The sequence below is a fragment of the Arachis hypogaea genome, chromosome 8, assembly GCF_003086295.3.
Source record: "Arachis hypogaea cultivar Tifrunner chromosome 8, arahy.Tifrunner.gnm2.J5K5, whole genome shotgun sequence".
Classification (NCBI taxonomy): domain Eukaryota; kingdom Viridiplantae; phylum Streptophyta; class Magnoliopsida; order Fabales; family Fabaceae; genus Arachis; species Arachis hypogaea.
Genome location: NC_092043.1, coordinates 30,492,632 through 30,506,583, shown reverse-complemented (window position 1 = coordinate 30,506,583; position 13,952 = coordinate 30,492,632). Strand labels below are relative to the sequence as shown.

General features: G+C 28.5%; 1 protein-coding gene across 1 annotated transcript; it reads left to right on the top strand.

Annotated features, from left to right (window-relative positions):
• Positions 1-9,872: 9,872 nt before the first annotated feature.
• On the top strand, positions 9,873-13,853 carry LOC112706908 (uncharacterized). Its single transcript, XM_025758425.3, has 2 exons — positions 9,873-10,612; positions 12,841-13,853. Exons 1-2 carry the CDS (start codon positions 10,001-10,003, stop codon positions 13,276-13,278), a joined length of 1,050 nt encoding a protein of 349 aa, XP_025614210.1. The 5' UTR covers positions 9,873-10,000; the 3' UTR covers positions 13,279-13,853.
• Positions 13,854-13,952: the final 99 nt, after the last annotated feature.

Genomic DNA, 13,952 nt, shown 5'->3' with positions numbered 1-13,952 from the left:
AAGATTTGGAAGTCATGGGCCTTTATTTGTTTGGAAAGATACCAGAAATGTGGAAAACCATAGTCAATGGAGTGCCAAAATAGGCCTAAACTCTTTTTAACCCTTTTTAAGTTTGTTCCACTTCTTTGGGCATCTTCCATTGAAATTATAATTCATCAGAACTACATTATTATTCAGATGAGAATTATATTGAGGAGGTCAAGGTCAATTGGCCCGGTTAGCCACCATAGTAGAGATATTAGATAAACTTCTACCTTGACCAAGATGAATCACTAGCTAGGCTCGAATTTTAATTTGTGTAAATATGTAATATATTGGAATATATGTGTTGAAAGTATGCCACTAATTAAGTTTCTTTCATTTCTGTCCTTGAAAGACTTGCCACCATGTATGATGCAAGTTTATGATGTCAACTTCCACTAACATATCCATCACTTGGACTTTTGATAATAATGTGGGTTGAACTTGAAATTCTTACAATTTGCTTATAGATTATTAATTAACACAAACAAGAATTCTTGTTAGTTTGATTGAGCTGAACTCGTCAGCTAATTATATATACCAGGATTAGTAATCTATAAACTTTTTAATAATTTGCAATGTCATATTTTAAAAAAATAAAATTACGAAATATCATATAATTTAAATTTTAATAGAGTTGTTATATACTTTATTTTATATGTGCAATAATGTCTTGTATATTTATGTCCTGTGTTAGTGCATTTCTGATGTTATACAATATTTTGAAGGTTGGATCAAAGAAATATTCAAATAGTTTTTCTCGTAATTTTTTTTTAATATTGGCTATGAGTTGGTGTAAAATATACAGTATGATATTGAAGGCTAGTAATAATTGTCCTTGCAATTTGTAAACAGCAACAAGAAAACTAAAAATTAGCAGAAAAAAAGAAAATAGAGAGGCAACTAAAAGTATGGTGGGGACGATTTGAAATATGATATTGTGATTTGTTAGAGAGATAAAAAAAATTGAACTTTTGCGATTATAAATCTCAAATTTTGTCATTTTTTTTGACAAATTGTCCCACTATACTTCTAGTTTATTTCTTTATTTTCTTTTTTTTTTGTCTTCTTGCTGCTATCTATAAATTGCGGGAAGCGATTTCTTCTAATTTCTGATATCGCAATAAAACACACAACTGCATCATAATTACGCATGACACTAAATATCATCCAATATTAAAAAAGAAAAAATCGTTTTCCTCCAACATGAAACAGAAAAGGGAAAAAAAATACTATATAATTACTGACTCACTCAAACGTTCAACACGGAAATGTAATTGTTGGATGACTTTAGAGTAAGCTTCAATTTAATTAAACATTATATACTAATTCTAAGTGGGTGCAATTTGTGCAACATCCCATTCTTTAAAGATTTTATGGGTTATATTGAAAACGGATCATGATCTTAATCATGACGGGTAGAAGTTGGAACACCTATATTGAATTATAGTCATCATTATTATTATTAATATTATATGTGTGACCCCAAACATCTTTCAAACTATTTTTAAGTCCAGGCAACAAACACATTAAGTAATTTGTCTCTTCTTTATCCCTCTTCTAAGCTCCACTACCAAAGACTAAGTCCTTCAATTGCGGACTACTTTTTTTAATCAACCACGAATTGAACTGAACTGAAACCATTTTTATCTACCATTTTTTTTTGGGAAGGAATTTAACAAAGAAAGAGACAATCACCAACAGTGCTTCCTTTGGGGAAGCTTCATTCCTGGATCTTCACTAGAGAAATAAATGTAAGTGCTCCATTCAAATAGTTGGACTTCAATAATTTCGGCCAGAGACAAATTAATAAGACCAGGTTTCATGAAAAAAATAATAATAATATTTTAAAATAATAATATATATATATATATATATATATATATATCATTATTTACATCATTTAATATTTTTTAAAATACTTAAACATTGAAGTAAATCCATTTCAAGAAATCTAAACGTACTTCTTCTCTTTCAACGGATTTCTCAAACATACCCTAAAAGTATTTTGTACTATTCCAACCTCGATGAAATACAGAAATTTGTCAACTCGTATAACTAGCTTTGTTAAATGAGTTTAATGGTTAAGTTAGAAAGGGTAAGTAACTAACTTTTAGTTAGTTAATATTAGTCTATTTTAAATTTGAGTTTGTAATTTAAAATTTAGAATGAAAAATTTATGATTTAAAATTTAAAATTTAAGATAAATAAAATAATTTTAAAAAATTATTGATGTTGGCTAAAAAATTCAATTACCTATCATTATACTCATTTTGTAATTATGAAAAATCATATTAGCTTCTTTAGATCACCTGGCTCTTTTTTAGCAGATCATATTTATTAATAAACGATTTTCTTTCGTTAAGAAAGTATTACATATTTTGTTTATACTCATTGTATTTACTGTTATCTTTATTTCAAGTAACATTTTCAGAACTATTTTCACGTGCTCATGATGAATATTTACAAAATTTTGAAAATCCAAAATTTTTTGTTTGGGCCTCACTTGTTTATGAACTTCTACAAATAATTTTCAATTCCGTTAAATAATCAACTAGGGTACAGTCAGTTTCAATTAATTTGCATTTAGACTACACTGCAAAACTCACTAAAAAAAACATTCTACTCCGTATATTTACCAAAATTTAACCCTAATTTTACTTTTGACTAATTTACACAGAAATAAAAAAACAATCACAGTCGTTGCATTTCCCTTCTCTCCGACACCCTCAACCTCCGCACACAGCACGTCGGCACCGCTGTTGCATTTTTCATCACCGGCGTCAAACTGCCCCTCACGCTGCCTTTGCTGAGAGCACGCCGTACACACTAGTGACGCTGTTAGGTGAGAAATGGCGCTCGCAAGTGGCACTATCGCATTGCGTCCTTCATCTCCTCCGTAACAGCGACGATTGCAAGTCGTGCCGCGTCCTCTGTCTCGCTGCATCTCCTCCGTGGCACCATTCCAAAGGTTAATGGATGTTTCTCTATAAATAAGTGGTTGTATATTTGTTGTATCTAACGTTTGGCAAAAATTTTAAAAATATCTCTAAACTTTATTTTGTTTCAATTTTGTCTCAAAAGTTTTCGATTTGCTTCAAACACTACAAGAAACACGATGAATACCGTCGGATTTCAGGTGGGTTACAAGGTATATATGGTTCCACTAATTGATTACCGTCGGATTTTATGTTTTGACTCTAAATTCGATGGTGATAAATGGCATAAAATATTATTTTAGTGATGCAACTTTACCGGCAGACTTTGCCTTTAGTGAAATACTGCGTTTGCACAATTTATTACTAGCGGAACATTCCGCCAATAAATTCGATGGTAATGTTGGGTTAAAATTCAACTCACTTCTGCGAGTTCACCCTCTCTCTTTTCTCTCTCTCCTCTCATGGTCTCTAGTAAGGGGGAGAAGTTGTTGGCATCGCTGCCACCCGCTAGAGCCTCTGCTGTCGTCGTCGTTGGACGTTCTAGCTGCTGGAGATGTCGGTCGCCGCTGGAGCCATCGGTGATAGTGATGTTATCGCCGTCACTGCCGCCTCATGTTACCACCACGCTTCCAGCATCTTGCAGCCACCAGCAGAGATAATTTTGCTATAATTCTTTTATTTTTTCTAAATTTTTATGCGAGTTTAGAATTTTTTTGTTAAGTAGTTTATGAAATTATTGATTAAATTAGTGTAATAAAATTTGTGATTAAGATTTGGTATAATTTTTTAGATTTTTTGTAATTTTAGGATTTTGTTAAGTATTTTATTAAATTATTGATTAAATTAAAGTTTGTGGTTAGAGTTCGGTTTAGGATTTAGTTTTTTCATTTTTTTGTGAGTTTATGGTTTTGTTATATATTTTATTATTAAATCATTGATTAAATTAAGGTAATGAAGTTTGTGATTAGGGTTTCTTATGTTAATTTAATGTAAATAGAAATTAAATTAAGTTACGATAGGTTAAGTATGGTGAGATTAAGAATGCTCGACATTGTTGGAAGACTTTGTCTAGTTTATTGAATTAATTAGTTTTACCTTGCGTGTTTAATAAGTTTTCTTTTTTATTAGGATGGTGTTATTTTTCTAAAATCAATTGGATTTCATTTTTTCGTATTCTGTGCATCCGTGTTTTAGGTAGGTTTTCTATCTCTAACTATAATCAATTTGGGACTTACTTTTGTTTACTGGAAAATTGTAGAGTTATAAGGGATTGCGCACTAGAACAGTTAGGATATTGAATTCGTGTTTATTCTAATTTATGCCTGCAGCTGTTTCCTTTGTCCAACCTGTTATATTTATTTGCTGGATGTCTCTGAATTAAGGAAAAGTTCAGCCAAAATTTCATTTAATTTGTTGTAAAACATCTTTAATTGGTTCGTAGAAAATGATAATTGTATTTGGTGGAAGATTCTAATTATAGGGTACATTTTACCAAATTTTTTAAAAAATTTAATAATTTGTCATGTTCGTTGAATTTTAGGGTGTGTATTTCAATATGATTCCAAGTCATCGTCTATAGATGTATGATAGGGATAACGGTGGATGGGGGATTAAAACCTAAATTCTTTGAGGGGGTTGACGTGTTTGTTGGGCATGTATTTAACATGGAACCGTTTAGGTCTAAAGGGGTATCTAGGTGTCCTTGTGAAAAGTATTGACTGACTAAGTGGTTAGGACCTACGAATATAACGCTTCACCTCTATTGTAACGGGTTCAAGGATGGGTATTGGATGTGGACGGGACATGGAGAAGTAGAGGAGTAGGGAATTAGCCGCTCTGCCTCTACTTTGAATAGGTACAAGGTGTGCGTGTTTAAATGTGAATGGTATGATCAAAGTTCGCGACAAGGAATACAAAAGCACAAGGTCTACGATATCACTAAAGTTAATACATCCAGGAAATATAGGCACTACGATCTTTTTATTCTACCTAAAAATGCACGTCAAGTATACTATTTGCCTTATCTAGATTCATGCAAGTCTAGTTCGGTGGTTGTCGTTAAGATTAAGGCAAGATGCTGCATCGAGTTTGATGATAGGATAGAGGCTCCTTCGAAAATAGTGATTAATACTTGTGAGCCGATCATCCTTAGGTCGGCTGTTACGGATGATGACATAATTGACGTTGGAATAGATGACGACGTACTACCACGTGAGAACGACGATCTTCATGAAGAAGATGAGGTTTATGGCGACGAAGAAGAGGAAGACGAGTACGATGATCAGGAAACTATTTCGGAAGAGAAGGATAGTGAACCAGAGGAAGAACATGATGAATCTGAATAGGATTAATATAAATATAGTTCTGTGATACATATTTTTTATAAAACTTTGAGAAGAATATAATATAATTAGCATTGTTTCAAATATTTCAGTTACCATCATTTTGTATTTTTACTTTGTATGTTTGATATTTCACATTTATTTTAAGCACTGTTTTGATTATTAATTATCAGGATACATTATATATGGATGTAAAAGTATTATTTAAAAAAATAAAAGGACTACCGTCGGAATATATCGACGATAACATCCCAATCATTTTTTCAAAAAAAATTCCGTTTGTATTACCGTCGGATTAAAATAGTGCGGGGACGTATGATATAGCGCTAATGTTATTGGCAGAAATTTTTTGCCTATAACGTTCAATAGATTTTGTTTTCTTTCAACTTTATTCCATCGCTATATCTGCCGGTAATATGTTATCGGCGAAGTTTATACCGTCGAATTTTAGCCGTTTTTCTGACGGTAAATCCGACGATACTCAATATTTTTTGTAGTGAAATATATCCCTGACAGCTAAATTTAAAAAAAAAATTAAAACCTATCCAACAATAATGCATAACAATTATGTTTGATTTACTTGTGTTAAAAGTTGTTCTTACGTAATTATTGTTGAATTGGTTCTAATTTTTTTTAAATTAGCCATTAGAAATATATTTAATACAAATTAAAAACTTTTATAACAGAATTAAAACAAAATAAAACTTAAAAATATTTTTGAAACTTTTGTCAATTTTTTAAAAATAAAAAATATATTTTACTCTTTAAAATATTATTCAAATAATAATAGAGTTAATTCCCTAAATTTTTTCAATAGTTTTGATTTTGGTACTTCGCTGCCTAAAAATCTTGATTTTAATCTAGAAACGGAAACATAAATAAAAAAGAAAAAAGAGAACTCAAGAAACCTACCTTTCGAGAGAGCCTAATATAAATATGTGTGAACATATCAATAAATTAAATACTAATAACTCGGCATTGTTAAATAAAAATATCATATCTACATTAAAATCAGTTATTATATTATATATATATATTATTTAATTTATTTTTAATAAATATTCTATATTTTAATATATATTTTATACTAATAATTAATTTTAATAACTAACTTTAATATACACAAACCAAAGATTGATTGTCAAAATATGACTTCTCTTAATAACTGAAGTTTTATTTATATTTCAATACGGGACAATCAGATTGTGACCACCCATTCATTTGTGTCCCTTAATTAGTGGCTGTTTAGAAATTCAATTTGTCAATGTGTTCATGGGACAACAAGAACTGTTTGCTAATATACAGATAGTACATACAGATAGATAAATAATGACAAAAACAGAGGTGAGGGATTTTGATTGATGCGAATTAATTAATCCTTAGATGATTAATGGATTTACCTACACAAATGAAATTAATACCCGACAATGATACGAAGCTACTATAACTTCCCAACATACATATATACCTAATTCATTAATAATTATGTACCATTTCGTACTTTTGTGTACCTAAGTCACAGAATTGGACCTTAATTTATTTACGGTTTGAAATTAAGCAATAGATGAAATGAAAAATCAAAGAAATCAAGCAATATATAATATAAAACGTTTTAACCAAAGAAATAAATTAGTTAGAGACCAGAAAAAAAAATTAGAGACTAGATAGAGAATATAACAAAGAAAAAAGTTCAACCACTAGTCTAATCTTTTTATTATTTTTAGCTGACACTTTTAATTATTAGTCTAATTTTTTTAGTCTATCAATTTTATAATATATTTTTAATTTATATTTTTAAATATTATTAACTAACTGCTGATTAAAAATAATAAATTTTACTGACTTTTTTTTCTCAGTGAAAAAATGACTGCATGCATAGTGAAAGGTTAGCAAATCTCCAGAAAGATCTTTATTGTACAAAATAAAAGTTTGTTTTTAGTTTCACACTAAAAGTTGGTGAATAACAATAATCTGTTTACTTAAACTGTATTAATGTGTATGTGACTAGTTTCTAGTCAATAATTTAAACTACGGATGTGAGCATTTTGTGTGAGAAATTAAATTAAAGATATGGTTTTAATTTAAATACAAAACTCAGTCATCGAGTGCAGCCATGAAAACATATAATAAGACAATGAGAAGGGTGCGAAGAGATTACCATTTCCCATTCTCTTGTGCGTATATATATATATATATATATATATATATATATATATATATATATATATATATATATATAGGCGGAGCTACATTGTAGCAAAGGGGGGCAATAGCCCCCCTAATTTTAATTTTTTACATGTAAATTATATGTAAATTTCAGTTTAGCTCATTCTAAAATTTTATTTTAGTTTTTTTTTATTATATAAATATTTTTAATCCCCTCTAATCTTTAATCTAGCTTCGCCCCTATATATATATATATATATATATATATATATATATATATATATATATATATATGTATGTCATATACAAACTAAGACCTTCATTATGTTTTTCTTGTTCTCTTTTTTTTTTTTAATTTCTTCTTTAAGGTTTAATTTAGATCCTAATTTTATTATTATTATGGATAGATTATATAATTCAGTTTGGAATTCATAATAATCTTTTCCAACAATTTTTTAATAATATAAAAATTTGGAATTTTTATTTGAAAAAAAAGATTATATAATTATGGATATAATAATAGAAAATTTTACGGAATTTGATTCTAATAATAGAATTTAAAATTGATAATTCTTTATGTAATTAAATAAAAAAATATTAATTATGTTAAGTAAAAAAAGTGAATTATATTCTCTTATAAATAAAAATATTATAAAGTATGTATTTTTGTTTATTGTTTATAATTTTTTCATTACGTAACATTACCATTCAACTACTATGTAGTTACCCAAGAAAAAGTTGTTTGTCTTAATTTAGTGGAGAATTTTTTATGGGTAAAAGGGAATACTGGACAATTTTGTACTTTATGAACACGTTGAGGATGAGGCAAATATAATATATAAGACGTTGCATTTTATTTAGCATCTAATATCTGATATATTCTATCTGATTCTATGATGATGAAATATATATACCTATTGTTACGGAAAAAAATTTGAAATATACACGTATATATATATCGCTTGATGCGGCAGCCATAATCAACCAACAATTAAGCGTCATTTTCTTCCCTTTAATTATTGATTTATTGAAGGTAACCAACACGATGCATATATTATTTAAAAAAAAATTATATAATAAGACAACATTCTCTCTGTAGGTCCTTGTTAATTAATTACTTTTTGTTCGTCATTTTACAATATTTTTCTCCGTTTAGGTATTGACCAAAATGCACATCTATGTGCTTTCATATTCTCATTTGAGATCACTTGCTTAAGGTCAATGTTGGAGAAAATCCGGGTGTGCTTAAGTAGCTTGCTGTGGATGGGTCAAATTCCATTAAAATGTTAGAATGAAACAAAGAAAAGAAAAAAAGGGGTTAAAACTCATTCGCTTCACACTATATCTATTACCAAGTAGTGGTTCGTAATAAAAGCTTAGCTTTCACACTAATAATAGAATTTTATTGGAGTATATACATAGAGCAATGCTAGGGGCCAGCAATTTTTGTGATTGTTAGCCATCAACTAACCATCAATGATGATTTGATGGTGTGAGATTGGTGTAAAATTTCATCTAATGGCTCACTTTCCTCTGCTGGTTACATGCTGGCCAAAATTCAATAAAACTAATGGCCCCCTAGACTTTTCCATATACATATATTAATAGTGCATAAATAGATAATCATTTAATTAAAAATGACTTCTAAAATTAAAACATAGTTAATAAAGTAAAGATTTAATAACTCTTAAATTAAATTAATAGGGAGAATTCACATATAATTAAAAAATACAAATTTAATAGCACAATTAATTTTATATCTCATTTTTATTACTTTATTAATATCTTAATTTTTGAATTTTTTTTTACATAATGATCATATTGATAGTTATTGATTTAAAAAATATGTTCTATGCACACTAAATCAATCATCAAATTAATTACCGTATATTTTTATATTTTATTTAATTTATTTTTAATATATATTTTATATTAATAATTGATTTAATGATAAATTTTATTAATAAACACGGTAGTATGATTGATTAATTTATTATCGGCAACAATTTCCACCGTTTAATATAGTCATGTAAAAAAAATATATCAATAAATTATGTTAAATATATAATAAATTAATGACTAAAATTAGTTATTAATATTAAATATATATTAAAATATAAAATATAAATTAAAAATAAATTAAATTATATTTATATTTATATATAAATATATAATAATTAATATACATAATATTTTTTATATCAATATATATATACACACTAGTGTAGGATGATGATTCTTTTCTAGTAATATTGGTGAGTGGTGTTTGGCATGTCATTTTCTATCCCCTACCAATAAGCTAATTAGTAGTGTCTCTTTTCTCACTAAGAAAAAAAGAAAGAAAAAGTAAGGGTAAAAAAAAAAAGTTGCATAAAGGCTTCCTTTTATATATAAGTGCTGGCTTTTTCTGACACAAATTAAAGTTTTGGATATATAGCAGCTCCTCCGATCCTTTTTTGAAGTGATCAGAGCCAGGATTTGATTTCTCAAATCAAGGGACTCACTCACTCTTTCCTTCTTTCTCTCTCTGAAATGGGTTTGAGGGAAAACACCAACAACAACCACAACAACAAGAATTTATACCGTCACAATAATAATAACAACCCAACTTTCATTGAGTGGCTCAAACCATCTTCATCTCTAACTAGTTCACTATTTTTATCATCACAAACTCCACCTCCCTGTGTGACTGATGAACACCGAGAAACTATAGAGTTTTTTCCCATTTTGAAGGCTTCAGAGGGAGAGCATGGAGTGGGGAACAATCATCATCATCATCAGAAGGAAGAAGAAGAAGAAGAAGGTATTGAGGTGAAAGAAGAGAAGGTGGAACAACAACAACAGTTGATGACTGTGGCTTTGCACATTGGATTACCAACAAACAACACAGTAGGAGTTGTTGCTCCTGATGATGATGAGAAAAAGAAGGTTTTGCATGTTAAGGAGGAGGAAGAAAAAGAAAAAGAAGAAGAAGAAGAAGAAGAAGAAAAGTTATTGGAGAGAAGATTATTGGAGAATTGGTGGTTAAAGCAGGAAGAGAATAAGAGGTTTTGGATACCAAGTCCTTCACAAATCCTTGTTGGACCTATGCAGTTTGCTTGCTCCATTTGCAACAAAACTTTCAACAGATATAACAATATGCAGGTTCATTCCGATCCTCATCACTTTCTCAACTTTACAAACCCCTAATCTTCATCTTTTATTTATTTCTTCTAACTATTTTTATTATTTCAGATTATCTAATTAAGTACTTAATTTTACATATAGAAACCAATTGAACCTAGAATCCTTCTAAGAAATTAAACCATATTAACATCATGCATATAAATTGGGAATATAGAATTCTAGTTTGACCAGTAGTTCCTTTAATTTTGGAATAATTTGTGAGATTTGAAAGATATTTCAAAAGAAAATTAACCACATAGTCTCAACTTAGATATCAATCGATTTCCTTTACAATCACACATATAATCTTTAAATTCTTTCATTTTTTATTTTATTATAAGGCTTGATATATAGATATATAGTTGTTGATTTATGTCTATATATATATGCAATGCTATGTTTAGTTCATCTATCTCAACATTATTAGACCTACATATATATCTGAGTACATGAATATGTTTTCGCATTATTATTCCAATTTTTCATCTCTTAATTATTATTTGAAAGGCAAATTAATGATTAGAACCATAGCTACTAGTGCACTTCAAGTTGAATCTCCTGTAAGTTCTTTGACACCAACGTGTAGATGTTTTACGTGATGATTATGATGACTAGGATAAAGATATAATCATCAAGAATAAGACATTGTAAATCATTGAAATGAATTTTCACGACCATGCAAACACATGATCATGACTGTCTTTTTCTTTTGCTTTAATTTTGATTTTTGATTTCTTTTTTTCACTTTAAGAAAGATTTGATTTGAGATTAGAATTCGTGTTGCCGACTATAGCATATTCCCTTTCAGGCCTTCATTACTTTTTGTAAAAGGCTCCCTTAGGATTTCTACTACCCATGTATTTATTAGTTTGTCTTTTTATATATGTCAAGCCACAAGAGTGAATAGCATATGATGATTGAAGATTAAATCTCTATGTAAATAAGGATCTTTGCTCTTAGGCAAATACTTATCAACCTTTCTTTTTCTTTCAAAAAACGAAAATTAGTATCTCTATTAATATGCTAGTTAAGAGACTCTTAAGAATTTCCCTCACTCTTATTTGAACATTAGCTTTTGCTACATTTTTTTAAATATTGAAATTCACTTGTTAATTACACCTAATTTTCAACAAGTAGAAAAAAAAATGCTATATATCATACTAAGGGAGCATAATTATTAATTAAATTATGATACGTCTACATAAAAAATAATCACTAAATCAATTATTGATATAAAATATATATTAAAATATTAAATATATATTTAAAATAAGTTAAATAACATATATATTTATATATAATAATTAAATATATAATATTATATATTGTGGGTGATTTTTTAGCGATCTACATCACTTTTAAAATTTTATAGACTTAACATCTTAGCATATTTAACATAAATGTGATTAATATTTTTGGTCTAATAATATATAATAATTGATATGATAAATTAAAATTTTCTTAATATAATTTTTTCATCTAGCTATACCACCCGTGATTGCATATTGAGAATGCAGTTCCAAATCTTGAAGATATAGATTAGTATACATGAAAAAATAAATATATAATAATTCATCATATGTAGTAGCTAGCACTAGCTTTTTGAAGACAAATTAGCTAGTTCCTTTTTCCGGTTGTCCCCCTTAGATTGGGTAAGATTATTAACAATTAGCTAAGTGACAACAATATATAGCCAAAACTAGGACACAACATTGCTACTTACTTAGTAGGGCATATAATTGAATTGGCATATAATTAAATTTAAGCAATTTTATAAGAAACTTGTCAAATAATTACTTCACTTGTTTTTTTAAGTTAATATTAAAAAAATAAATAAATAAGTCTCTAACTTTCTAATTTAAAGATATATGAATTTTTTACTAATTAAAAATACAAAAACATCATTTATTTTTTAAATATAAAACATTTAAATTTTTTTATTTACAATATATAAAGACAATTACATATTTTGAAGAGATTTAGATATCTCGCTTTTTAAATAAAATAAAAGATATTTTTATATTTTCAATTAGTTGATAGTTTATTTATTTTGGAGTTAAAGAATAAAGACCTATTTATCAATTTCTCTTAATATTTAAATTCTATCTTATATATTTGTGATAATTTATTGACGAATAACATATACTTAAATAGAGATTACATCTGTGTAGATGAAAGTAGTCTTGATAAATTGAATTTGCATGCAGATGCATATGTGGGGGCATGGTTCGGAATTCAGGAAAGGGCCAGACTCACTGAGAGGAACACAACCTGCGGCAATGCTAAGGCTACCATGTTATTGTTGTGCACAAGGTTGCAAGAACAACATCAACCATCCAAGGGCAAAGCCATTGAAGGATTTCAGAACTCTGCAAACACACTACAAGAGAAAGCATGGCACCAAGCCCTTCATGTGTAGAAAGTGTGGCAAAACCTTTGCTGTTAAAGGTGATTGGAGGACTCATGAGAAGAACTGTGGTAAGCTTTGGTATTGCACTTGTGGTTCCGATTTCAAGCATAAGAGGTCCCTTAAGGATCACATTAGATCCTTTGGTAAGGGTCACTCTCCTCATCCTTCTCTTGAAGGTTTTGAGGATGAGAAGGAATGCATTACCACTGGCTCTGATGAGGATGAACCTAAGTAGTTCAATTAAATTCCTCCTTTTTAAATATATATATATATAGTATACACCATCTAATAACTAACATTATTATATGTTCCCATAAGTAAGTTATATATCTATGTCATGGTTTTAAATTATGGTTGCAGTTGTAATGCTTTGAAATAATGTTGATACAACAAAAAGTATTACAACAATGATAGATGTAACTTCAATTTAAAACCATAATTTCTGCATTAGTTTGTGCTCAGTAACAAAAAATTCTCAACAATATTGATGCTTGTGGAGCATGAAAATATAGGGAGCGGTTTGCTACCGAGCACTTAGCTTAATTGCAGCTTTATTAATTTTATATGTAGAGAGAGATATGCATGCATGCATGGATGATGAGTTAGTTTACTTATTTGATTGTTGATTAATGAATAAGAAGGTTATCTCAAGTGATGAAGCATATGAATTTTTTTCAAAGATCAGAATTAATTAGCATGTATGTGTTTATGTATTGAATGAAGGAAATTTAAATGCTTCATTACTGAACTACTATGTAATCCTCAGATATTATTAAGGACTTAATTAAAGTGTTTGAAATCTTTTTTATATTTTGATTGATTTTTTTTTTATTTAGTGTGTATGATGAGTGTTTGAAATCTTTTTTATATTTAGGTTTTTTTAGATAAATTCAAATTTATAATTATTCA